Here is a 26,028-nt window from a genome sequence, read left to right as displayed (position 1 = left end):
TTTAACCACATGTCTGCCCGCTTAGAGCTCTTCGTGCATCCAGTTTATCATTGGTCCTCCATCGCAGCTCCTCAGCTTCAACATAGCGAGTTGGCGCAGGCATTGGATTAGAAGTCGAAAGGAGCAGAATTCACACAACCATGTTGCCATCAGGACTCGAGTCTAGAATAAGGTTTTCGGTGGTTTCCTTAATGGGTCTGAGACATACAAAGTCGGTTCTTTGTGAAAATAAACGGTCCGTTCCTACCCTTATCCTTACTCAATCTGAGCTGATTCTACTTCTATAGTCACGATAAATCCGTAAGTTATACAAAGCTACAAATGTATAACTGCATGTATCTAGCAACTTAAGTTACATTCAGTAGTGCAGTAAACGTGAAAGCAACCTTTCTTCCTATGATTCGTCCCTAGCTGTAAATACATAGTTTGCTAGTTGGGGTGTAATATTAAAGACGTATCGCCTTCTTATAATACTCAGTGTAGATGTAAAGAGAGGATACTCGTATTTCTGCTGCGACCAAGTTCTCTCTCTCTCTCTCTCTCTCTCTCTCTCTCTCTCTCTCTCTCTCTCTCTCTCAGCCGAAAGGTAAGAATATCTGAGACGTAAAATTGTAGAAACCGTGAATTTACGTGGGGAAATATACAAACACCAAAAAAAGTTTTGCATCACCTCGGTTCCGAGAGTTCCGGAACCTGTACAGAAAATTGGAATAGAGATCAACGATGAACATAAACATCATTTCTGGTCTTTTTATTGCTCATGAAAACCACACATTGCATGTTGTACCACCATACAGCGAGACCTTCAGAGGTGGTGGTCCAGATTGCTGTACACACCGGTACCTCTAATACCCAGCAGCTCGTTCTCTTGCATTGATGTATGCCTGTATTCATCGTGGAATACTATTCACACGTTCATAAGGCACTGTTGATCCAGATTGTCTCCAGGGAACCTCCACCTTGCTGCACTCGCTATTCAGTGTGTATAAGGCGTTCAGCCTCACCGGATTGCCTCCAAACACGTCCCCGACAATTGTCTGGTTGAGGGCGTATGCGACACTCATCGGTGAAGAGAACGTGATGCCAATCCTGAGCGATCCATTCGGCATGTTGTTGGGCCCATCTGTAACGCGGTGCATGCTTCAGAAATAGTCTGCAGCACACCAAAAGTGAATGGCATCATTTCAAACTGGAATCAGAAAATACACTAAATTTCTGTTATAGGACTCGGTAATTACTGACGTTTGAAAAAAGTCCCAAAGTACGATACTTTCCTCCACCTTTAAAAACTGTCACGAAATTCGCGGAGAAACTCGTGCATCACTCCTGCATAGATGGGTATTCCTGGAAATGCTCTGGCTCCTATTCTTAGTTACTTCTTCACTGTTTTTTTGATGTCAGAGCTGTTATGCGTGAGATATCGACTCAGGTGTTTGCCTTACATTTTATAAGCGCCGCCATTGCTGAACAAGTAATAGGACTACAGTACCGTCTAATAACCGTTGTAAATGGGTGCCCATCTTCATACACGGTTAGCGAGTAGTTGCCTCACCGGATTGCCTCCAAACACGTCCCCGACAATTGTCTGGTTGAGGGCGTATGCGACACTCATCGGTGAAGAGAACGTGATGCCAATCCTGAGCGATCCATTCGGCATGTTGTTGGGCCCATCTGTAACGCGGTGCATGCTGTCGTGGTTGCAAAGATGGACCTCGCCATGGACGTCGGGAATGAAGTTGCGCATCATGCATCCTATTTCGCACAGTTTGAGTCATAACACGACGTCCTGTGGCTGCACGAACGTCGTTGTTCAACATGGTGGCGTTGCTGTCAGGGTTTCTGCGAGCCACAATCCGTAGGTAGGGCGTCATCCACCGCAGTAGTAGCACTTGGGCGGCCTGAGCGAAGCATGTCACGTCTCTCTGTATCTCCTCCATGTCCGAGCATTGGTTCACTCCGAGATGCCTGGAAACTTCCCTTGTTGAGAGCCCTTCTTGGTACAAAGTAACTCTGTGGACGCTATCGAACCGCGGTGTTGACCGTCTAGCCGTGGTTGAACTACAACACGAGCCTATACCTACTTCCTGATGGAATGACTGGAACTGATCAGCTGTTTAACCCCCTCCGTCTAAGGCGCTGCTCATGCATGGTTGTTTACATCTTTGGGTGGGTTTAGTGACATCTCTGAACAATCAAAGGGACTGTGTCTGTGATACAATATCCACAGTCAACGTCTATCTTCAGGAGTTCTGGGATCTGGGGTGATGCAAAACTTATTTTGATGTGTTTAGAACAAAGCGTGGAGGTTATATGTAACATGCTTTGAAATAAGTTAACAGTAAAGTGTTACTTCATAGAAAGCGAGGGGACAGTAATTTTTTGCTTTAGAAACAGACTTATTGTCTGCATGAAACGTACCACTTGCAAAGTTGTGTTAAGGTTTATTAAATCACTTGACGTTGATTCTGCATGATTCTAAGGCGAACCTCCAAGCTGCCCCAACTGTTGTCCGAACTATTCCAACTCAAAACAAAGGGTTTGCCAACCGCTAATCCAGATGCTATCAAATCAAATTTTTATCGCATAGCATGCCTATGCCTCATTCAATCAAAGATTGTGACGTAGGTGACTTCTCAATTCTAACACTACATACAAACTTAGATTAAGTTTGTTACTGTGAAACACATATGTTGTTACTTCTTCAAACAGATACTATTTTAGATGTTTATCATCAAGAAATCTTCTACTCTATAGTAGCAGTTACTTTTCAGATACTTTTCTGGACCTCTTTCAGTATTTCTTACATTTGTGTCACACTTCCCCTTCCAGATTTTGTTTATAAATTTTATGTCCATATAATGTAGAGTGGATAGTCAGGCAGCAGTTAGAGTTGACGGTAAATTGAGTTCATGGTTCAGAGTAGTTTCAGGGGTAAGACAAGGCTGCAACCTGTCTCCACTGTTGTTCATATTATTTATGGATCATATGTTGAAAACAATAGACTGGCTGGGTGAGATTAAGATATGTGAACACAAAATAAGCACTCTTGCATATGCGGATGACTTAGTTGTGATGGCAGATTCGATTGAAAGTTTGCAAAGTAATATTTCAGAGCTAGATCAGAAATGTAAGGACTATGGTATGAAGATTAGCATCTCCAAAACGAAAGTAATGTCAGTGGGAAAGAAATATAAACGGATTGAGTGCCAAATAGGAGGAACAAAGTTAGAACAGGTGGACGGTTTCAAGTACTTAGGATGCATATTCTCACAGGATGGCAACATAGTGAAAGAACTGGAAGCGAGGTGTAGCAAAGCTAATGAAGTGAGCGCTCAGCTACGAACTACTCTCTTCTGCAAGAAGGAAGTCAGTACCAAGACTAAGTTATCTGTGCACCGTTCAATCTTTCGACCAACTTTGTTGTATGGGAGCGAAAGCTGGGTGGATTCAGGTTACCTTATCAACAAGGTTGAGGTTACGGATATGAAAGTAGCTAGGATGATTGCAGGTACTAGTAGATGGGAACAATGGCAGGAGGGTGTCCACAATGAGGAAATCAAAGAAAAACTGGGAATGAACTCTATAGATGAAGCAGTCAGGGTGAACAGACTTCGATGGTGGGGTCATGTTACACGCATGGGAGAAGCAAGGTTACCCAAGAGACTCATGGGTTCAGCAGTAGAGGGTAGGAGGAGTCGGGGCAGACCAAGTAGAAGGTACCTGGATTCGGTTAAGAATGATTTTGAAGTAATAGGCTTAACATCAGAAGAGGCACCAATGTTAGCACTGGATAGGGGATCATGGAGGAATTTTATAAGGTGTCTATGCTCTAGACTGAACGCTGAAAGGCATAATGTCTTAAATGATGATGATGATGATGATGTAGAGTTATTTTCATGTAATTTTAGTCTGTTGGTAGCTAAAATATAACTTGCTCTTTGTCTAGTCTCATGGCGCTAGAGGCACTTACCCTCAAAAAGTTGGAGATTTCTCATTGTGAAAATGAGAATCTCATGTATATACATGCTTGGAATGGACATTAGATATAGTTTGTCAAATTCGGGTTTGCAGTGTTGTTTCTTTTTATCTCCTAACAAGGCCCGGATGGTCCTTTTTTGTAGTCTAAAAGCGTTGAATAGATTAATTTTCTCAGACTCGCAGAATATTATACTATACCTAATGATTGAAACAAAATATGCGTAATATACAGTTTTTTACAGCTAAATTAGTGATACTATGTAAGACCTCCATGACAAATGTGAGACTGTTCAGTCGACTCAGTACGCTGTCCACGTGATGACTCCACAACATATTTTATTTATTAGTACGCCAAGCATTTTGACACTTTAAAGTGTCCAATTTTTTTGTCTCTGTAGCTTACTTCACTTATACATTGTGCTGATAGTTTTGTGATGAAATGAACAGTCTCTGTTTTCTCAAAGTTTAATTTCAAATTATTATTTTTGACCCATGCCTCTACTTAAAGTATGACATATCATTAATATAACACAAAAATAGTGGTGGCCGTAATATTTAATCTTTTGGGACGCCTTTCCAGCCAGAGAAGAATTTCTTGTCATTTTTCTTAACAGGTATTCTTTGTGTCCTGGTTGCCAAGTACGACGACATCCATCTAAGAGATTTTCCTTGAAAACTATAGCATGCCAGTTTTTGGAGAAACGGGTTATGGTTTACAATATCGAAAGCTTTGACGTCACGAAAGTCGCATAATACATTATATCACGAAGACATCTGCTAACTTGGGACCAATTCATTTATTGCGTGGGTTGTTCTGCAGCCTTTCCTGAAACTATTCTGACTGCGTAAAATATTGCTGTGAGATGAATTGTAATTTTCCAACCCATCACATGCAGCCCTTTCAAATATTTTTGAGAAAATCGATAACATTGAGATAGACCTATAGTTGATTTCCCCTTGTTTGCCCTTTTTATGGATTGGGCGTAGTTTAGTGTATTTTAATCGATCTGGGAAACTCACGAATATTTAGGGTGAAACGAATGAAAAGGGAGTCGGATGGGAAACAGGTAGGAAGGAAATAATGACTTCATTTACATCTACATCCATACTCCGCAAGTCACCTGACGGTGTGTGGCTGAGGGTACCTTGAGTTGAGTACCTCTATCGGTTCTCCCTTCTATTCCAGTCTCGTATTCTTCGTGGAAAGAAAGATTGTCGGTATGCTTCTGTGTGGGCTCTAATCTCTCTGATTTTATCCCCATGGTCTCTTCGCGAGATATACGTAGGAGGGAGCAATATACTGCTTGACTCCTCGGTAAAGGTATGTTCTCGAAACTTCAACAAAAGCCCGTACCTAGCTACTGAGCGTCTCTCCTGCAGAGTCTTCCACTGGAGTTTATCTGTCGTCTCCGTAACCCTTTCGCGATTACGAAATGATCCTGTAACGAAGCGCGCTGCTCTCCGTTGGATCTTCTCTATCTCTTCTATCAACCCTATCTGGTACGAATCCCACACTAGTGAGCAATACTCAAGTAGTGGGCGAACAAGGGTACTGTAACCTACTTCCTTTGTTTTCGGATTGCATTTCCTTAGGATTCTTCCAATGAATCTGTCTGGCATCTGCTTTACCGACGATCAACTTTATATGATCATTCCATTTTAAATCACTCCTAATGCCTACTCCCAGATGATTTATGGAATTAACTGCTTCCAGTTGCTGACCTGCTATATTGTAGCTAAATAAGGGATCTTTCTTTCTATGTATTCGCAGCCCATTACACTTGTCTACATTGAGATTCAATTGCCATTCCCTGTACCGTGCGTCAATTCACTGCAGATCCTCCTGCATTTCAGTACAATTTTCCATTGTTACAACCGCTCGATATACCCACAGCATCATCTGCAAAAAGCCTCAGTGAACTTCCGATGTTATCCACAAGGTCATTTATGTATATTGTGAATAGCAACGGTCCTACGACACTCCCCTGTGGCACACCTGAAATCACTCTTACTTCAGAAGACGTCTCTCCATTGAGAATGACATGCTGCGTTCTCTTATCTAGGAACTCTTCAATCCAATCACACAATTGGTCTGATAGTCCATATGCACTTACTTTGTTCATTAAACGACTGTGGGGAACTGTATCGAACGCCTTGCGAAAGTCAAGAAACACGGCATCTACCTGGGAACCCGTGCCTATGGCCCTCTGAGTCTCGTGGACGAATAGCGCGAGCAGGCTTTCACACGATCGTCTTTTTCGAAACCCATGCTGATTCCTACAGAGTAGATTTCTACTCTCCAGAAAAGTCATTATGCTCGAACATAATACGTGTTCCAAAATTCTACAACTGATCGACGTTAGAGATATAGGTCTATAGTTCTGCACATCTGTTCGACGTCCCTTCTTGAAAACGGGGATGACCTGTGCCCTTCCAGCGGCACAGGGGATTGCAACAGTGCAACGACGAGTGCTGAAAATCTTTGCTGGACCAGGGCTGCTCCATGTCTTAGAACGGTTGCCTCAATCGTTTCAACCATCCGGACACTCTTTCCGTCCTCTCCAACTTCCCAGCATCCCGCTGGCCGCTATGCAACGACCCTCCCACCCTTATTAACTCTCTACTCATAATTTTGTGATCCTCGAAGGCGTTCGGACATTGGTTGTGAATCCGCACTGAAACTTTTACATCAACTAGCCGTAGTGTGGTGTGTGTTATGTCGGACATGTCCGATAAATAGATCTGGTAAACATCCCTTATCAAAAGACTTGTTGATTATGAGGGAGAGTGGATGTGCAGTACTGTGATAAACTGTTTTTATTGTTCTGGTGGGCTTCCGTATTTTAAAATTAACTAGAGACAATCGTCGAGACGATCATTTCGTGGGAAAAAAGTTTAGCTTTTTCTTTGTGCTTCACGTAACCGGCTTTGCAAGATGTTAAAAACTTCCGTTTCACGTAGCGACTCACGTTTCAGCATGGCTTACGTCGGTATGCCGGCAGTTTTAGTCTCCTCCTCCTTATTCTCGGTATTGGTCTTCTGTGTCCCTTCGGTAGGGTCCACATATGACAAGCAATCCACCTTCCACGATCAAGAAAATTTGTTTTTATTTTGGCGCTTGATGTTCTTTTCTCTACAAACAGCGGTAGCCTAAAAGGCTTAACGTCTCGTCGATCACGAAGTCATTTGAAGCGGAGCACAAGCTGGGGCTGGTCATGGATGGAGAAGAAATTCGGCCATGACATTTTCTAAGAAACCACGTTCACATTCGCCTTAGATGATATATAGTAAAACCACTTAAACACCAGATCTATATGGTTGAAAGGGTATTTGAACACAGCTACTCCCGCGAGTGAATGCAGTGTCTTAACCGCTGCGATCTGTGTTATTAGACATAAGACTGCGATTTTCAGGAACCTCGAACTTTTCTTTCCGACACTGGTTTTAATGACGCTGTAGAAGGAGATTGTATTGTAGTAGTTGATATCCAACATTATCTCTGTTCATAAACTAAAACGTTTATTAGGTGTAACACCTGTTGTATTTTAACATTAAGTTTTAACTGATGCCCCCATCTTTTCTGAGAATTAATGCGAACAACAAAGTGGTTCAAATGGCTCTGAGCACTATGGGACTTAACATCTATGGTCATCAGTCCCCTAGAACTTAGAACTACTTAAACCTAACTAACCTAAGGACAGCACACAACACCCAGTCATCACGAGACAGAGAAAATCCTTGACCCCGCCGGGAATCGAACCCGGGAAAACGAAGTAATACAGTCAGCCACAAGGTACTTCACAGCTTCATGGAATACAACACTATGAAAAGGGAAGTAATTGCTATTGAGAATCTTGAAGTTTTTATTCGCGAATTCATTCATGAAAACGTTATAGTCATGATTACCGAAAAACTACTTGTCTAAGAGGGAAGTGTAAGAATTCAAATAATAATGCAAAATTGATTGTGCAGTTGCTCAGACATACAAACGTAGCCGACGTACGTTAAGTACCGTACTGAGAGACTACTGACAGTGTGTGAAAGCGTTCCGGACGTTCACTGGGAGTGACCAAGACTAGTATAAATTCAACACGATACAAGTTCTAAAGAGTGATACATGTTTCGAAAATAGGGCCTCCCCTCTTTTCTATTGGTGCTTGTGTGCCATAACGTGATTTTTCAAGTCACTGGGCTGCGTAGCGCCGTTATTAGTGTCACATTAACCTTGCCTTGTTTTAGCTGAGTTGCACAGCTTTTTTAAGGTCGAAGTACATCGTGGCACATCGATGCTAAAGGTCTACTTCCTTGCTGCCCGGCGCTGTCTTATTCGACGTGCCGATCGGTATGCTATTTGAAACTCGTTTCACAAATACCTCCCTTATACGGGTATTTGAGTTAGATGTGCTTCTCCGAATCATTGCTGTTTACAGATACCCATCTTCGTTCGCCAAAGTAGAATAGAATGTTGGTAGAAACATTTCGTTCTATTGATTGTCATCGAATAATTGAGATTCATCACTTCCATGAATTACGTAATTAAATACTCAGGTCAACAAATGAGAAGTTTAGTTCAGAACCTATCCTTGGGTAAAACTAATATAGGTTATGCAAATATTGTTAAAAGTCAAGGGAATCATATGAGCTTATTTTGTTCACATTCTCATGTTTACAACAAAAGTAGGTTACGTCAGCGTAAGACGAAATATCTGCCGAAAACTCAACGACATTGGAACTACTAAAATAGAAGAATCTAATATTATTCGCTGATAAGCACAGTCTACGTTAATCGGTGTGACAGAGAACAAATGAATAAAGAAACGCGTTAATCTCGCACAGTTCATAGTATAACAGCTCGGTGTCGTATTTTGTTCTCTCTCCGTTGCACGCAGGACGAATGAAATCCACAGGACGTCAACGATACGAGCGCTCAGCCTTGAAAGCCGAATGAAAGCGGAGTTAGCCGAACACGTAATAAGGCAGAGCCGACAGGGAACATCGTCGCAACTGGTTTGTGCCAGTTGGAAGCTGATTTTAGCTGCTGGCGCACGGTTCTGCACGCACTCCTACTGCAGTCGTTGCCAGTGTCGGTTCGTTGTTGTATATGTATCCGAACAGCGTCGCACTCTCTGGATTCCAGGGAAGTCTGGAGATAAGAACAGCTTGTAAAGTTGTGCGTTCAACATTGAAGTGATTCATTCGTGGTTGCAGCCGTGGCAACATCGAATGAGCGTCGGCGCTCGTTCACACTGTTCGCAGATTCATTGTAGAAGTTGCTTCAGAGTTTTAAAGCTGCGACCCTACGTTAAGATTTGGGAATGGTTGTTCCAGTCCCAGAACATTACAGCAGTGTCGGAGCTGGAGCCGAAAAGGGCAGCGTATTTGTTCGCCAGGATCACTTCATTAGCTGACGAGCAATTAATCCGTCCGGCAACAAAAAGAAGAGGGCCCTGTGCGGGAGGAGAGGCTGCCCGAAATCTACTGTTGTGGATATTGGACGGACTCTGCCTTAATTCGTTGGCATCATCAGCTGCCAGCTTAATATCTCCCAAGAACGCTTTGTTTACCTCCGGTGTAATACAAGGGGGCAGGCGATACAGGTTTGCTGCAGGACTGACATAAAATCAGCTGCTGTGCGTCGCAACAAAGTGGTTAAAATTTGTCGGGTTCAAAACCGAATCCTGGCCAAGAAGATTTGTGCTACTTCACTGAGCAGTTGTGCAGTGAATTGGTTCTGTACGGTGAGAGGTTAGAGAGTCAATTGTTTACAATTTGTGTTGGATCTGGAAAATCCATGCACCAATAAGCAATTGTGAGATTAGAGTTGTTGTTGTTTAAGTTTCATTCTTCGTGATGATGGTAAAATCTTGTTTACTCAACTCACTCTTGCTTTATGTCCTTCAGGACATTTAATTGAGACTTACACCTGAATTTAATGAGTCTACCTTTTAATAACTCATTGCTTGATAGTACAAATGTAAAGTATTTGTAACAGTAAAGAAAGAAAGAAAAGATCATAATGCTCCTCTTAGTTCATACAGTTACACTGGCACATGAGGACTATGTTGTGAGTGCACGTTTTTATCATTCAATGTCTTGTATACCTCATGAACGTCGTATACACCTGGCATTGCTTGGCAAACGTGTGACAGTAACACTTAGAAGATCGCAAGGGGAGCACAGAGTTAAGCGGCTGATACACTGTCGCAAACACACAGCACGAGACAGACCGTCAGTAAGACGAACTCTTCGAGCACTAGCACTGTAAGTTACAGGTTAATAGCAATTACCCTAGTGTAAGAACAATTCTGTACTGTAGACCATATGCATATCTTGTGTCAGTGGTAATGTCTGATAGCAGAAATATATGAACTTAGCTAACACTTCATGCTACTGTTTATGTAATGTATTCTTTGGTAATTCTGTCAACGAATATTATGAAGCCATTTAATTTAAATTTGGAAGCAAAGTTTCCCACACATCTAGAAATTATTTTATACTAACGGGTAAGTCATCCATTATTACTTAGGTAGTATTTTATATTGTATCTGTGTAGGAATTCCATGGGAATTCATACATTATAGAAGTAGTAAGCAGTCAGTAGACACATACAACTATGAAACCCTTCCAAGAATATTTTTGAAAGAAAAAAAATAGTTTTTTTTTGTTTCAAAGCATACAGTACTGATACTAATAATGAGGAAAAGGAAAAAAATGGCTATTTACCATTATTTTGAAATGTTATGGTATATGTCATCTGTCCAGAGCGTATGTTGTTTGTTGGTCCCCATTTCTGTCATCTGACTCCAGTTCATGTGATCTGGGATCTGACTTTTGAGAGCTTATAGTTTGACAGTGATATAAGTTGTTGGAAGGGACATGATGGAGAACAGAGTAGGCAATGTATAGTTTCTTCAATGACATGTAAGGAATGATGCCAGGGATACGAGTTTGATGTTTCAATAGATGAAGAACATGTTGGTAAATGCCCCTCTTTATTATGGCCCTGATTGAGGTGTGGGTCTAGTTATTATTGTAGAGATACTTTCACCCAAGAGATACACTGATTTGTATCATATGATTGTGTAAAGTGGTAGAGTTTCATTGTAATATAGTTTTAATCTGTTGCAAAAGGCTGTGTGATACATATGTATTCGTTAAGATAGGTATCATTCATGTGGTGATAGTGTTTTTTCCCCTGTTGTTTCTGTTCATTGTTTGTAAACAGTCTAGAGATAAAGGTCAGTCTGTTTCGCTAGTATGTGTATTACATTAACTTTTGTTCTTAATGTAACCCTTTCTCTTCCAGTGGTAATTCTGGACATACTGTTGGTACGTCAAATGGTAGTAATGTGCCTTCAACTTCAGTCGCTGCAAAAGAAGAAAGGAGTTCACAACCACTGAACACAATTCCTCCTGTTCCAGTGATAAACACAGTACTTCCAGATCAAGGAGCCATACCTACAGATGTTCCAGTAAGTAATGGAACACTCGTTAAGTTAACTGCTCTCTTTCTGTATTAATTATCAGTCCATGTCCTTTTTTTGCCCTCGTAGCATCCATTTGTTGGATACATTTTTTGATGTAAAAGCAAGTTTCTGCTGAGGTGCAAAATCAAGAATCTGTTTACAGTTGTAGGTAGTTGTTTGCAATGTAGGGATGTCCACCAAGCTTCATATTAAATCGCAGAATATGACTGGACTTTCAGAATTGTTCTTCAACTGAAAAGCCGTATTTTAATGTGTTTATACTCAATTCATAATTGTTACCCACTGTAATTCAGGGTACAAGAAATATATTTAGAGTTAGTCCAATTTTATCCATTGTTTTCCTGTTTACAGAAGAAAACTTTTATCGACTAGCAACATGCTCATGTGTTTCACTTAAATGGATTTCCACTCTTTGAAGAGTATAAAATTTGACAATTTGTCAGCAATGTGTAGCACTGCTACTTTACCTGAAACATTCCTTTACATGTAGTATACGTAAAATTGTTTTATTTGGTATAGAGGACTCAGTTAATGTGTATGAGGATTAATTACTGTTCTTTAATTAGAAGAGGTACTGAGTAGCAGACAGGCTCATAGAAAAGTCTGAAAATTGCTTACGACTGCACAAGGTCCTTCAATACTAGTTCTTTTATTTTTGCTTTCTTCTGACATTTTGGATTGTTGCTGCAGTGTCTGGAAACTACAAGTAATTTAGTTTTTAAAATTCCATGAATAATTATTGGTTACTTATCTGTTTATATTGTCAAGTCGCACATAAATTATCAGTTGCTCTATAGTGAAAAAAGAAAGCAGTGCATGTCTTCCGTGCCGTGTTTGTGAAAATTTTACCATAGTCCCATAGAAGAGTTGCCATATGGGTGAAAATGCCAAGCTCCCAACAGAAGCTCATTAAAATTGTGACTTAATGTGTTTGGATAATGAAAAATTTGGCATTTTGAAAATGCAAACATGACAGAGAAGCTAGCAAATAGAGAAAAGAAATACAATTGGAAACTGAAATGTCTGAGTTGTCTAAACATTTATTTGGCAATGAAATAATTCAGAACATATTTCTTACAGTTTCTCAGATGTTTCTGGAAGTTAATATGCTGTTCAGAAGGATGTAAATGTACATGGCAAAGCAAAATATGTAAAAAGTGTAGCACCATGCTGTGTTGTGTTTTTGGGGAAAACAGTTTAAGCTGTCAGAATTTTCATAAAAAGTCAAAAGTGGAAAGCCAAGTGTAGCTTATTGCAGTCTGTGTTATCTTCATTTGCAAATGGGAATACACAAGAATAGGTAATGAAGACACAATAAGTGTGTTAGGCTAGATACAGTGCCAGTACTGTCCGTTGACACATAGAAAAGTGAAAATGTGACAGTTTCTATCAAATGGAGAAAGAAATAAGATTGGGAATTGAGAGGTCTGTGCTGAAATATTTAAAATTGACATTTGTGAATAGTAATTGTTCAAAACTTGGTGTTAAGCAGTCTAAGTTTGATTTATATTTGTTTTTACAGGTGTATCAGGAACCTTTGGCAAGTGAGGCCACTGCACAACAAGCGGCTCAGTGGCTTCAGGCAAACCGGTTTGGATCTTACCTGCATACATTTGCTAACTTTTCTGGAGCAGATATTTTACGCCTATCAAGAAATGACCTGATACAAATTTGTGGTGTGCCTGATGGCATTAGATTGTTCAATGCTCTTCATTCAAAGTAAGTCTGTGAAATGTTTTATTCATTCTAGTTGTAAGACTGATATCTTTTTTGTGTTATTATCTGCCTTGATGACTGTGTGCCTTAAAGCATCGAATTCTGGGATGAAGAGGAATGCTGCCACCGGTTCAAATCCACCCAACAGATTAATAATGTGGGTCATTGTACTGGCCAGTTTGTGGTTTTCAGGCAGTTTACCACATCTCACTATGTGAACATCATGCCGATACCCACGTCAGACCTCTGACACACACCAAGCAAATATTTAGGACACTTATCACATTTGCACTTAGAATTTACTCTAGCTGCAGACAGAAGGTGTATACTGTTTCCATCCTGGGGTGGAGGGGCAGGGGTGATTAGGAGACTGGTGACCTTATATGTTTATTCTCCTTAAACCCATAATCAGGTGCAGCAACTTTTTGTGGTGCTTGGATATAACATATTTGCGAAGTCCAGGGGAAGTCGCATCATGTACTGGAATGTCCAGTGGGCAAGGCAAAGTCCTTAGAACGGCACCCAGTTGGATGCAACAAAAGCATGTTTAAAACGCTATGTTCAAGGTCACATAGACTCCTAGTGGTTCCCAGAGACACTATGAGCATCCCAGAGTGCCCCTGAAAGCTACAACACCAAGAAGAATCGCTTCTCGGCTTTTGGCAAGATCAATATGTAGTATTTTTTTATTTTTTTTGGTTCAAGGTCATAAATAAAACTCTTTAGACGTTCAAGGTCATTTAATGTCTATAACACCTGCAGTCTTAATCTCACAATTAAAATTGCTTACTTTGTCCCAAATAAACAAATGCTCGTCAGAATTCGGGAGCTTCTGTCTTCTAGTTGAAAGAGAAAACTGCTTGTCTGGAACCAATCTACCATACGGAATTTTAGCCAGTAGTCCTGTACTCTCTGTTATACTCGAAGTGGTTAAAAAAAATAATGTTGAAATAATAGTTGTGCAAATGAGTCTTACCAATCTTACCAAAACATACTAGGAAAGAATGTGCCTATCATATTCAGAGAAAGTTCATGCCAACCAGACACTGTGTTTACTGACAACCATAAAAAGCTATGTCAAGAACTGTTAAGTGATGCAGACATAAGAAATCAGAGGTTGGGGTGGGGCGTGGGGAGGGGTGGGGGGCGGCGATCCTCTGTAGCAAGGAACAGTGAAATGTGTGGTGCACCAATGAATAGCACCATTTTACCACATCTGACTGTAATAGGTGTTTCAGGGGGTGCACAACATTAATTCCTGGTTTTCACATCAGCACAGGTATGAAAAGACTATGTAGCTATGCAAATGTTAGCTACAGGTGACATAAGACACACACGGGGAATATCACAGTACTAATCAATGCTGCTAGTTTTCAAAATTTATAGATTTTTATGAGAGTTAAAAATAGAAATAAGCATCCCTGAGTGGAGAATAGCCCATCAGTGCCAAGGTAAAGAACAGCTGGGGGATGTGGTGTTGATGAGAGACAGAGCACACACTGGTGATACCACAAAATATTTCTCTCTGTCTGTGAAGAATTTATCATGTAACTGCTTTCTAATCTTCATAGCACTCAAACTCATCTGACTTTAATTCCAATTATAACTTCTGCCTATAAAAATAGTTAGCCAGTTGTGTTGTGTATTTCCTTACGATCCACACAACCTTTTTTAAATGTAAGCTTGTGTAATTCACTTGAAGCAAATTGCAGAACAGTTATTTATTTTGGAATACTTTGTAAAGTTCAGTGCATTGTAATATGATAGTAGTATTTGTGATAATGTGTGACCTACCAGTGCTAATTTATGTGATTGATTGATATAGGATTATGGGCTTTTATTTCAATTTATATATCATGGAAAATTTTTTTCTGGACTAATGAAAGTTCCAGCAATTGCTGTAAGTTGTTGTTACATTTAATAGGTCTATATTGTATGGAAAAAGGGACAGTTCGTGTCCAGAAATATTAGTCAAGATTCTAAACAAATTTAGGAGTAGATGTTGACTCAATTTGATTTTTCTGGAGGGTTTCTACATAATCTGTACCAGCATTTGTAACAGTCATTTAGTTCATAAGTATCAGTGTTGCTTCAGCCATAGACCGCTGACCTCACTGTTCGGTCTCCTCCCCCCAAACAACCCAACCCGCTTCAGCCATACAGTTCAACTATTGTGTATGTCAGTATTTTCCATTAAATAGGATTTTGAAAGGCAAATAAGTGTGTGTGTCTACCGTCTGTCTGTGTCTGTGTCCTGTGTGTTGCATTTCAGATTTATAATAGGCAAGGCAGAATAAGTTTTAGTTCTTGCTAACCATTTTTGTCTGAGATTTCTTTCATACAATGTTAGTGTCATACTAACTTTCACAGTGCCACATGTATTAACATTTTTGTCTGTAGATTCATCAAGAATAATTCTAATTTTCTACAACATATTGTCACTTGAAGTAGTAGACTGTGCAACTTGGCTTTCAACAATGTGGTTTAGGTGGCAAGGTGTAATATAATTTCTTTAAATTAAATATTTTAAGTTAAATTTTTAAATTAAATTTGTCTCACATAATTAGTGCAGAAATAGCACTGTTCCCTGGCTTAGCTTGGGTAGCACTCAGTTTCTATGTCCAGATGACTTGCCTGGTATATAGTGATTGTAAGGTTAGCTATATTAGTTGATTAATTAAAACGTCTTTGAGGAGTGGGAAATATCACTACCTTCTATTTGTGAACTGCATGATAGTAATAATGTCATGTTAGTCATGGTTTGTAGCTTAGGTAAGTGCTGGAAAATAACAAGAGCCATGCTGTCTGGGATGCCCATAGATGAAATAGTTATTTCATTTACATTTGACTTGTAATTTTAAATTGCCAGACTAATTTTTGAAATATTGTCCAGTCAGTCAAATGACAATTACAAATTATAAGAAAATAGGGGTGGGATACTTACTGTGTCTTTCATTGGATGGAACTCTTTGTGTGCTGTCTTGTTACTTTTTTTTAGTTTACACATAATCAGACTAACTGAACAGCATAAATTATGTAGCTAATTGAGAGAAAATGGGGTAATTGGAGGGAGGGGGAGGAGTGGTAGTGTGGTAGACTCTCAAGAGGTAGATCTAAACATAGGATTTAATGACTTTGAATAGCAAGGTATTCATTTCAGTTAAAGATTGCATTTGTGTTATAAAATTACTCGGTTCATGTTCACGAAAAATGCTCAGACCACCACATCTATTTTTTGAGCTGAACATGAAGCACTTAGAGTATTCTGCTCCACAATAGCCATGAACTGATATGTGTAACATAGTAGTGATGCCTGCATTGAAAACTCAAGCCACTCGTTAAAATGCTGAGCTGAGCCTGCTAGTGAGATACACCACTGATTGTGTACTTTTTGGACTATCCACCCTTGTAACATCAACCTGATGTCGTTCATGTGATTCATTTCTGTGAACAGACCCAGAATCAAAAGTCTCAGTGTGACTATACATTACCCCTGGTTTTTAACTTGTCTGAGCCACATACTTTGAAACTTCTGAAATTTACAATTACTTCAGATGACTGCAGAAAATGTGAGCAAGTCTTAGTTAATTGATAACCTGTTCATGTTTTTTTCTGCAAGTATGCCAAACAGTACTTCCACCACTCAGTCACAGTAATCTGACCATCAAAGTAAGACCTATTTGAAGTACAATCTGCTGGATGAGCTGGAAGTGACACACTCAAATACTGACAGGTCTCTGTAGTTATGCTGCTCCATTGTTTCCCACAGCTGCTGACAGTTGTGCGTCAGGGTATTCATACAGCTAACATAATGTTTGGGGTACTACATAGACGTTAGATTTAATCAAGATTCAGGAATTTATAGGTCATGAAAGTACCTTCAGAGTCACGATTGTGCTCTTCCAATTGTTACAGATGCCTGTAGCTGTTTCATGTGTTATATTGCAGAAAGAAACCACTGTATTCAGCAGAAAGACACTCACTCTGTAAGGGTTGGTGAACTCCAAGAATGGAGTCATGGCCAAACCAGTAAATAATACACTATACGTATATTAATGGTCCTGAAGAATGCCTCAGGAACATTCTCATAATGTAGTATTGTCTGCACCACCTCATGTTATTGCAGCAGTAGTTGCAGAGTGTTTGTGATGACATTTATTTGCAGTCATGTGAATACCAACCTGTTCTGACAATGTGATTTATCAGGCAAGGCTACCAATCACCAACAAGTCATTCCATTTCTGTATGGTTGGGGAAATATATCTTTTTTGTGGATTACAATAATGTTAGCAAGAGTGCAGACATTATTTGTCTACTTAAGAGCATCATACATAAGATGATACGAGGGTAATCCCAAAAGTAAGGTCTCCTATTTTTTTATAAGTACATAGACCTGTTTATTTGTACAATGGTTTACATCAGTTTACAACTTGAACATTTAGCTATTTTTTGACATAATCATCATTTCTGTCAATGCATTTTTGTTGATGCTGTGGCACTTTCTGTATGCCCATGTCATACCAGCTCACCGCCATGCTGTTTAGAAAGTTATGAACTCTTCTTTCACCTTGTCGTCGGAGCTGAACCACTAGGACTACAATTAACACTGACAGGTACTGTGAGACTCTGAAAAAACTCAAACGGGCAATTCTGAACCGGAGAAAGAGGAATGTTGAGGAATGGCGTACACATTCTCCATGACAACACTCGCCCACACATCGCTCGGCAAACCGTTGCTCTCCTGCAACAGTTTCAGTGGAACATAATCACCCGCCCACCCTATAGTCCTGACTTGGCGCCCAGTGACAATCACCTGTTCCCTAGGTTAAAAGAACATTTGTCCGGAAAGTGATTCAGCTCCAATGACGAGGTGAAAGAAGAGATTCATAACTTTCTGAACAGCATGACGGTGAGCTAGTATGACATGGGCATACAAAAACTGCCACAGCGTCTACAAAAATGCATCGACAGAAATTGTGATTATGTCGAAAAATAGCTAAATGTTCAAGCTGTAAACTGATGTAAACCATTGGGGGAAATAAACAGGTGTATGTACTTACAAAAAAATAGGAGACCTTACTTTTGGGATTACCCTCGTATACTGAGCTAATTTTCAAATGGGACTGGTTATGCCTTGGTTTATTTGGACAGTGAACTGTTTTCCTATGGCATGTTGGTTAACTTTAAACACCTTTCAATCATATGAAATAGGGTATATTGCTACTCACTACATACAGGAGGCATTTAGCAGCAAACACATATTGAACATAAATGTGTGTCTTCTGTTTAGTGCATCCTTTGTGATGAATAGCAATCTATCCTGTTTCATATAACTGTTATTCCATCCCAGATTTACAATTCTCAGTGGGATTCATGTTCATCATGGCAGTTATTAAGAATGCTGTCATGAGTCCACTGACAACAAACTTTCAGAGGCATCCTTCCATTGTCCATTTGAGTAAAAGGCATACAGGCAGACAATTGCTCCCCTTACATCACATATCACATTCAGGAATAGTTAAAACATGACAGGATAATGTTTATTAAGGGTTATGCACACAGTGCTCTTTTGTGGAGTATAGAGTAAGTGTTGACAATATGTCATTGTTCATGTTGGAGACAGTCAGTGGGAAGATAGTATCAGATGGCTAAGGCCATGACATTAACCAAGTGTTGTCGAAAGACCAGAAAACAAGTACTCAATTGTTACACCAAAATACTTAATGGTTTCATCTGAAATATGATGCTTTGGTTATGGTGACAGAATGATTGGAAGGTCATCAGTAGATTTGCTGCAAGTGGTGGGGATTACGTGAAAATCAGTCTGGCTGCTCCTTTTCTGAGATGTGATTGATGTAGCAGTTGACAGTATGAATTTCTACATTTGTGAACTCTCAAGTTTAAAGGACTATCCAAAAGCTTTATTAGCTAATTTTCTACATATTTAACCAGAATTCACAGGGGTTTTTCCCCTCGTAAGTGTGGTTCACTTTGGTTCCGACTGCTAGTACATACAGGTTATCATCATCTTAGAAACGAAGAAGTTTTTTCCATGATCAGAACAAAATCATGTCATTGGTAAGTCCTTGGTTGCTCAAAATTAGCTTTTACTCTGACAACTTAATTTCCATGATCACTTTTTGGCAGATGTTACCAACATGTGGTTCTTGTTAAATGTGTTGATGGTCTCATGTAATGTCTTACTTTGTATTTTGGTGGTAAGAAATATGCTTAAAAGGTGTGATGCGAAATGTCCACGTACGTGTGTGTGTGTGTGTGTGTGTGTGTGTGTGTGTGTGTGTGTGTGTGTGTGTGTGTGGAGAGAGAGAGATATATATATATCCCCTCTCCCAACCCCTGTACAAACAGTGCCCTATAGTACACTGAATGGATAAATATCACGATATATGTAAGGCCATGTCAAGAAACTATGACCTGTGGTAAAATGTGTAAAGTTTCCCTTATAATTACTGAGCTTTAACATTTGGAAATTTGTATTGTAATATCCTTTAGCAAGTGAGGTTCAAAGAATGTTGGGTGTAGAACAGCAGCTGTACTTGCTCTTTTTCCCTTTTAAGGGAGTAGCAGTTACTTTGCTTTCAACAATTGCTCAACACCTTCTCCTAATATGGAACTTACTGGCAGATTAAAACTGCGTGCCAGACTGTGACTCAAACATGGGACCTTTGCCTTTCACAGGCATGTGCTCTACCAACTGAGCTACCAAGCACGACTCGCAACCTGTCCTCTCAGCTTCACTGCTGCCAGTACCTTGTCTCCTACCTTCCAAACTTTGCAGAAGCTCTGCTGCAAAACTTGAAAGACTAGCGCTCATGGAAGAAAGGATCTGTTCAAGGTCTGGCACACAGTTTTACTCTGCCAGGAAGTTTCATACCATAGCACACTCTGCAGAAGAGTAAAAATTTCATTTGCCTAATATGTTCAACATGTTAACTGTTGCATTTTTTTGGGCATGTATTGGTTGGATTTTGGAAACCTTGACACTACCAGTTTTCTTCAAAATAAAACTAAACTCCTTGTGTTAGATATAGTTTGTCACATCATCTGGTTCATTTGTAAAAGCTTTGTTTTTTGTGTTGCATCATGTAATGGGTAAAAGTGGTTCTTTAACTACTATTCCTTTTTCAGATCCATTGCACCGTGCCTGACAGTGTATCTCTGTGTGGGCCAGAACACAGTTTATCATGCTTTGTATCTTGATAATTTTTCGTGTGGTGAGATGGCCCAGAAATTAGCAACTATGCTTGGAGTATCTGGTGATCAGATACATGACTTGTATATGCAGGGTCCTAATGGTATTCATATCCAGATGACAGATGAAGTTATCCGAAATCTGAAAGATGAAGCCCTTTTCAATATTGAAATATTGCATGGTGAGTATTTTATTCACACAAACAGTTTTGTGTAGTACCATAAAATGTAGCTCATTCCAAGAATCAATTTTTATGATGTAAAACCACACCCAAAATAATACAACATAATATCAAAGTGAAATTCTGACAACTGGTATAAATATCACAATTTGCTAAGTATTATAACAGATCATAATTGGATTTGTCATGCCAAATGATCTCATGTAGTACAATATGATAGTTTGTAGTCAGCCATTTTAGTGTACTTAACATGGAGGAACTGAGAAGACATGTACGGAGTTCAAGAACAAACAGTAATGTCACTGATTTTCGAACTATATATGTAGGAATCACATTTTTCATGTGGGGAAATAACAGCAGCAGAAAACTGCAGGAAAATACAAGACAATCCATGGATGATACACTAGCTACAGGGCTTCAGTGTTGACCCTTAATATGAACAAATGTAATATATTTTGCAGAAATAGGTTGAAAAACACATCAGTGTTACGCAACACAATTGATAATTATTCAGAGCTGTAAAACATTAGTAGATATGTGTGGAATGATTTAAAGTGGAACAACTGTACAAAACTAATTGTAGGAAAACATACATCAGAAAGTTTCACTAGAAGACTGCTCAAGTAAATGTTGTTAACCTATGAAAGAGTGAGCTTGCAAAGCTTTCATTCAGTTGACGTTTGTGGTGCTATTAAGTCTGGACCACTCACCAGATACCATCAGATGATGATGATGATGATGATGGTTTTTTGGGTGCATGACAGCAAGGTCTTCAGCATCTGACAGGATCAATAGAGGAGATAGACAAGACCCAAATAAGAGCTACATGTTTCATTAGACTTTTTTTTCAGTAACTGAAAGAACCTTACTGAGATGCTCATCCATTTCCATTGGTAAACTATATGTGAGGAGAGTGGTGCATTGCGGAGAGGTTTATTTAAAATTCTGGTAATGTATTTTCCAAGAAGAATCGAGTAACATATTGCTCACTTGCACATATATCTTGCAAAAAGGACCATAACAGTAAAATCAAAGATACTATAAACCATACAGAGTATTACTGACTGTCATCCTTCCCAGATCCAGTTCGTGAATGAAACAGAAAAGGGGAAAATGATTGTCGAACCCCAACTTCTCTCCATCACACACCGTTAGGTGGCTTGTAGACTATACATTGAGATATATACTTCTGAGAGAGATACTGTTCATAGTTTGAAGCATGGTTATAAGATTTAGTATGTGCTTGCTTGTATCTGTGAATGTTCTGTAGCAGTAAAATTTGTGCCAATGTTTCATAAACGATTTGCAAAAAATATTTGTTGTCTGAAGTTAACAAAGTATCTACATTTTTGTTTTGGTTCTTTACAGATCAAAATGGGGCAAGATATCGACTGCTATTGAAACCATCTCAGTCTCAATGAGATGCCGATGTGAGATTTCCTCTTTTATATTTTGTATGTGGTAATCAGTGGTGTCTCATTAAAAGTGAAACTTGTGCCTTCTGAACTGTTTCTCATGAGGTTGCCTTCAGTATTGACAGAGTGACTAAGAATTGTTATGGTGGTTTTTTACCAGCTGTTTTCTATGCCGTGTTGTAAGGCTTCAGATTTTTATATCTTCGTTGCCATATTGCACATGCCATAAGATATATTTATTAGTACTAATTACTGACTTTGACAGTATCATTGAATATGGTCTCCCTTTTTAGAGGCTGCATATTTTTTTAAGGAGAATATGCGATCATATTACTCCAAAAATTACACGAGCTTTGTTTCTATCTTCTTGAAAAATTTCATAAAAGATACGAGCAAACGTGTTACCACTTCATTACCTTTATAGCTGGGTGGTGCTTCCCAGCTTCAAAAAGTGCCTGTACACACAAGTATTGTAGAATTTATTAGTTTATGTGCCTTTGTGTAGTAAAGTAATCATTAACATTTAACAAGTTTTTCATTGTACTGAAAGACATTTTATTCCTTTCTATTTTTATGTAATGTTAAATCCATCTGGTGTTGACTAGTGTCATACAGATTGTAAATTGAGTCATAATCACCTGTCATCTTTAGCATGTGTGCTGTTGTTTGGAAAGCACAAAAATGTTTTATTTCATGATCCTCTCCTCAAAAGCTGTACCTCTGGAAGGTGCTTTTGCATGGAGTGCGATTTCTTGAATTTATTCTCAGAAAAAGATTTATGTGGTTACTTCCTGATAAAATCCAATGTAAACTTACAGTGCTTAGTATCTTAGTTAAAGTTTTTCTAGTTAGTAAAATTTAGTTTTTTGTTAAGCATATCATGCACCAAAAACAGTGAGCAAAATTATTAAAAACTGTTGATTATAGTTCGTTTTTAAGTAAAAGTCTTACTTTTTTTAAATATGAGTTTTGGTTGACTTTTCGATATTGAGGTGTGCATTGTTGTAGCTGTTTATTACTTTTACAGCTTAAGTCATTTAAGTGTTGATGCTTATTATTTTATGTGAAAATGTTTCTACATTAGACGCTGTGTAGAATACATAGTTCCAGAATATAGTCATAATGTAGCTCATTACTACAAATGGGAATTTTGAAGGAAAGTCCTTCATTTCATTTCAGTACTGGGAGGGGGGGGGGGCAGGGGCAGTATTTTTAGACTTCCATTCCCTTCTAAAGGTTGCATTATCTTCATTTGCATCTTTAGCTACAAATATTGTATTCTGTCAATTCATTTTCAAATTTCATTGTGAAACTTTCATTCTTTGGTGTATAATGTATTGTCTGAAAATGTATGTTTTCTTATACTGAAATATCAGAATTTAGCATTATTATTGAAGGGATATGTAGCTATGTAAATTATAACATGACAGTTTCTGTACCAGTGTGCCAGCCTTCTGTGAGTCAGCTGGTGATGGACAAGTATGTACAGTGACTGGATGACGGTGTTGACTGTGTCAGATGGTATATTAAAAAGTAACCTGTCTATCTCATCCAGAAATTGTGCATGACTCCCTGTTATCCATTGATTGCCATAAACTATCATTTTCGTAAGAGTCACTGGATGTTTCCAGTAATTGTCTGTATCAGCGTTTCATCCTCTGCTGTAAAATAATGCGTTTCATATCTGAGTAGTAGAAACAGGGATTTGATTTTTTTTTTTTTTTAGCACAGCAGCATTTATATACTTCAAAAATATATGGTGGTATTGAAAATATATTTTATTGTAATTTGAAGTTTCCTAGTGCTTTCCTAATGGAATTTTTGCATGCAAATGATCTTGCTGGACAACAAATATGCATATATTGAATTTGGTACTCTTTATTTACAAATTATTTCCATAATTTTGTTTTCAATTGTACAATAAAGAAAGAAATACATAAATTTTAACTGCAGTTTGTTGAAGTATTTACTTGAAAGTGTCTCTAATACCTATATACTGTCCCCACATGACCGAAGGTGGTCCTTTGTTACACAAACATAAGACACTTTGCTACAAAAGCTAATGAGAATAGCATCATCCATAACTAAAGACCTTCCTAAACACCAGGCCTAGCCACACTCAAAGCATTGCATTATATGTTTTTAAAAGGTTACAAACCTCTCTTGGGTGTGGTGGAGTACAAAGGAGAGCACAATGCATGGACTGAAGTCACTGATTTTATATACGGAACTAGTATCCTTCCTAGTTACCTTTCTGTGGTTTGTGTGCACAATGTTGCATTTAGGTCTTTTTTCTTGGGGGGGGGGGGGGGGGGTTGGTGGTATTGGGTTGTACATGGATAGTAGTGTGCTAGTGTGCTCTTGAATGAAGGTGTGATGTATCTATCAAATGGTTCCCCCCCCTTTTTTATTTATTTATTTATTTTTTTGTGATAAGAATTTCAAGGTGAAAATGGAACTTACTTTTAGTATGTCCACCAATTCATGCTTTATACAATTTGACAGTTGCTCATGTAATTTTGTTGTTGTTGTTGTTTTCAGTCCTGAGACTGGTTTGATGCAGCTCTCCATGCTACTCTATCCTTCCCAAGCTTCATCTCCCAGTACTTACTGCAACCTACATCCTTCTGAATCTGCTTAGTGTATTCATCTCTTGGTCTCCTCCTACGATTTTTACACTCCACACTGCCCTCCAATGCTAAATTTGCGACTCCTTGATGCCTCGGAACATGTCATACCAACCGGTCCCTTCTTCTTGTCAAATTGTGCCACAAACTCCTCTTCTCCCCAATTCTATTAAATACCTCCTCATTAGTTATGTGACCTACCCATCTAATCTTCAGCATTCTTCTGTAGCACCACATTGCGAAAGCTTCTAACTTTCTTGTCCAAACTTTTTATTGTCCATGTTTCACTTCCATACATGGCTACACTCCATACAAATACTTTCAGAAAGGACTTCCTGACATTTAAATCTATACTCGATGTTAACAAATTTCTCTTCTTCAGAAATGCTTTCCTTGCCATTGCCAGTCTACATTTTATATCCTCTCTGCTTCGACCATCATCAATATAGTGTCATTGTTAAATCACTGCCCAAAACTTTAAGGTTGCTGTGAACACAAAATATTCACTGTTAAGAAAGAAAAATATTAGCAAGAAAAGGAAAATTTAATAATTTTAGAATTTATACAAGATACACCCAAATCTACTGAAATGACTATCCATACGGGCTAAAATGTCATAAAAGTTCACCCACAGACCGAGACACTGCATGGCGTGTTCAAAATGTAAACAGACATAGTTGTCATTAACAAACTGTCAGTCAAATATTCCACTCAGTGTGAATGTTGCACTAATGAGACATTATTGCACTCGAACCGGCTGAAGGCAGTTGAGCTAATGGTGAATGTTAAGTGTATGCGGGTTTCATATAAATGAAAGATGACACACTCAGATTTTGAAATAAATACCTCTAAACTTAATAGGTTGAGATGGTATGTGATGTTATGTCAGTGATTAAGAACTCGAGTTGGATCAAAGGTGGTGTCAGTATGAGCCCATATGTCAATGATATTCCACTACATCTGACCTTGATGCATGACTTTATTCAGTTCCCTCTCCTGAGGGAAGCTGGCCAACAACTGTTGTAACTGGTCCTCGAGATACTGGATATTGGCAATGGAATGGAGTCAATATCTGAACTGGTTCTACATGTTTTAACAGAGGCAGGTGTTGGGGATCTTAATGGCCATGGGAGTCCCTCAAAATACTGCAGACAGTCCGTAGAGACAAGTGCCACGTGTGGACAAGTATTGTCCTGTTGAAAAATGTCAGCACAATACTGTTGCATGAGAGGTAACACTTGAGGATGCAGGATGTCCATGATATGCCATTGTGTTGTCAGATTCCTTCCTTAATGACTAGCAACCATGACCTGAAGTCGCATCTGCTGGCTGTCCATTCCATGATACCAGTAGTAACACCACGGTACCTCCTCAAAACATTGTAAGACTGGAATCTCTTGCCAGTTTGTCA

General features: G+C 39.0%; 1 protein-coding gene across 5 annotated transcripts in view; it reads left to right on the top strand.

Moving 5' to 3' along the window:
- Positions 1 to 23,937, top strand: part of LOC124722065 (transcription factor CP2) — an 881,222-nt gene extending 857,285 nt beyond the window's left edge. For all 5 annotated transcript variants that reach the window (XM_047247263.1, XM_047247260.1, XM_047247261.1 and 2 more), the window contains 4 exons: positions 11,285 to 11,450; positions 12,988 to 13,184; positions 20,331 to 20,575; positions 21,944 to 23,937. In XM_047247263.1, the coding sequence (XP_047103219.1) occupies positions 11,285 to 11,450; positions 12,988 to 13,184; positions 20,331 to 20,575; positions 21,944 to 21,996 (661 nt within the window). In that variant the 3' untranslated portion in view covers positions 21,997 to 23,937. The remainder of the gene's footprint in view (positions 1 to 11,284; positions 11,451 to 12,987; positions 13,185 to 20,330; positions 20,576 to 21,943) is intronic.
- Positions 23,938 to 26,028: the final 2,091 nt, after the last annotated feature.

This window comes from Schistocerca piceifrons, chromosome X (genome assembly GCF_021461385.2).
Source record: "Schistocerca piceifrons isolate TAMUIC-IGC-003096 chromosome X, iqSchPice1.1, whole genome shotgun sequence".
Lineage (NCBI taxonomy): Eukaryota > Metazoa > Arthropoda > Insecta > Orthoptera > Acrididae > Schistocerca > Schistocerca piceifrons.
This window is presented reverse-complemented; position numbering and strand designations above follow the sequence as displayed.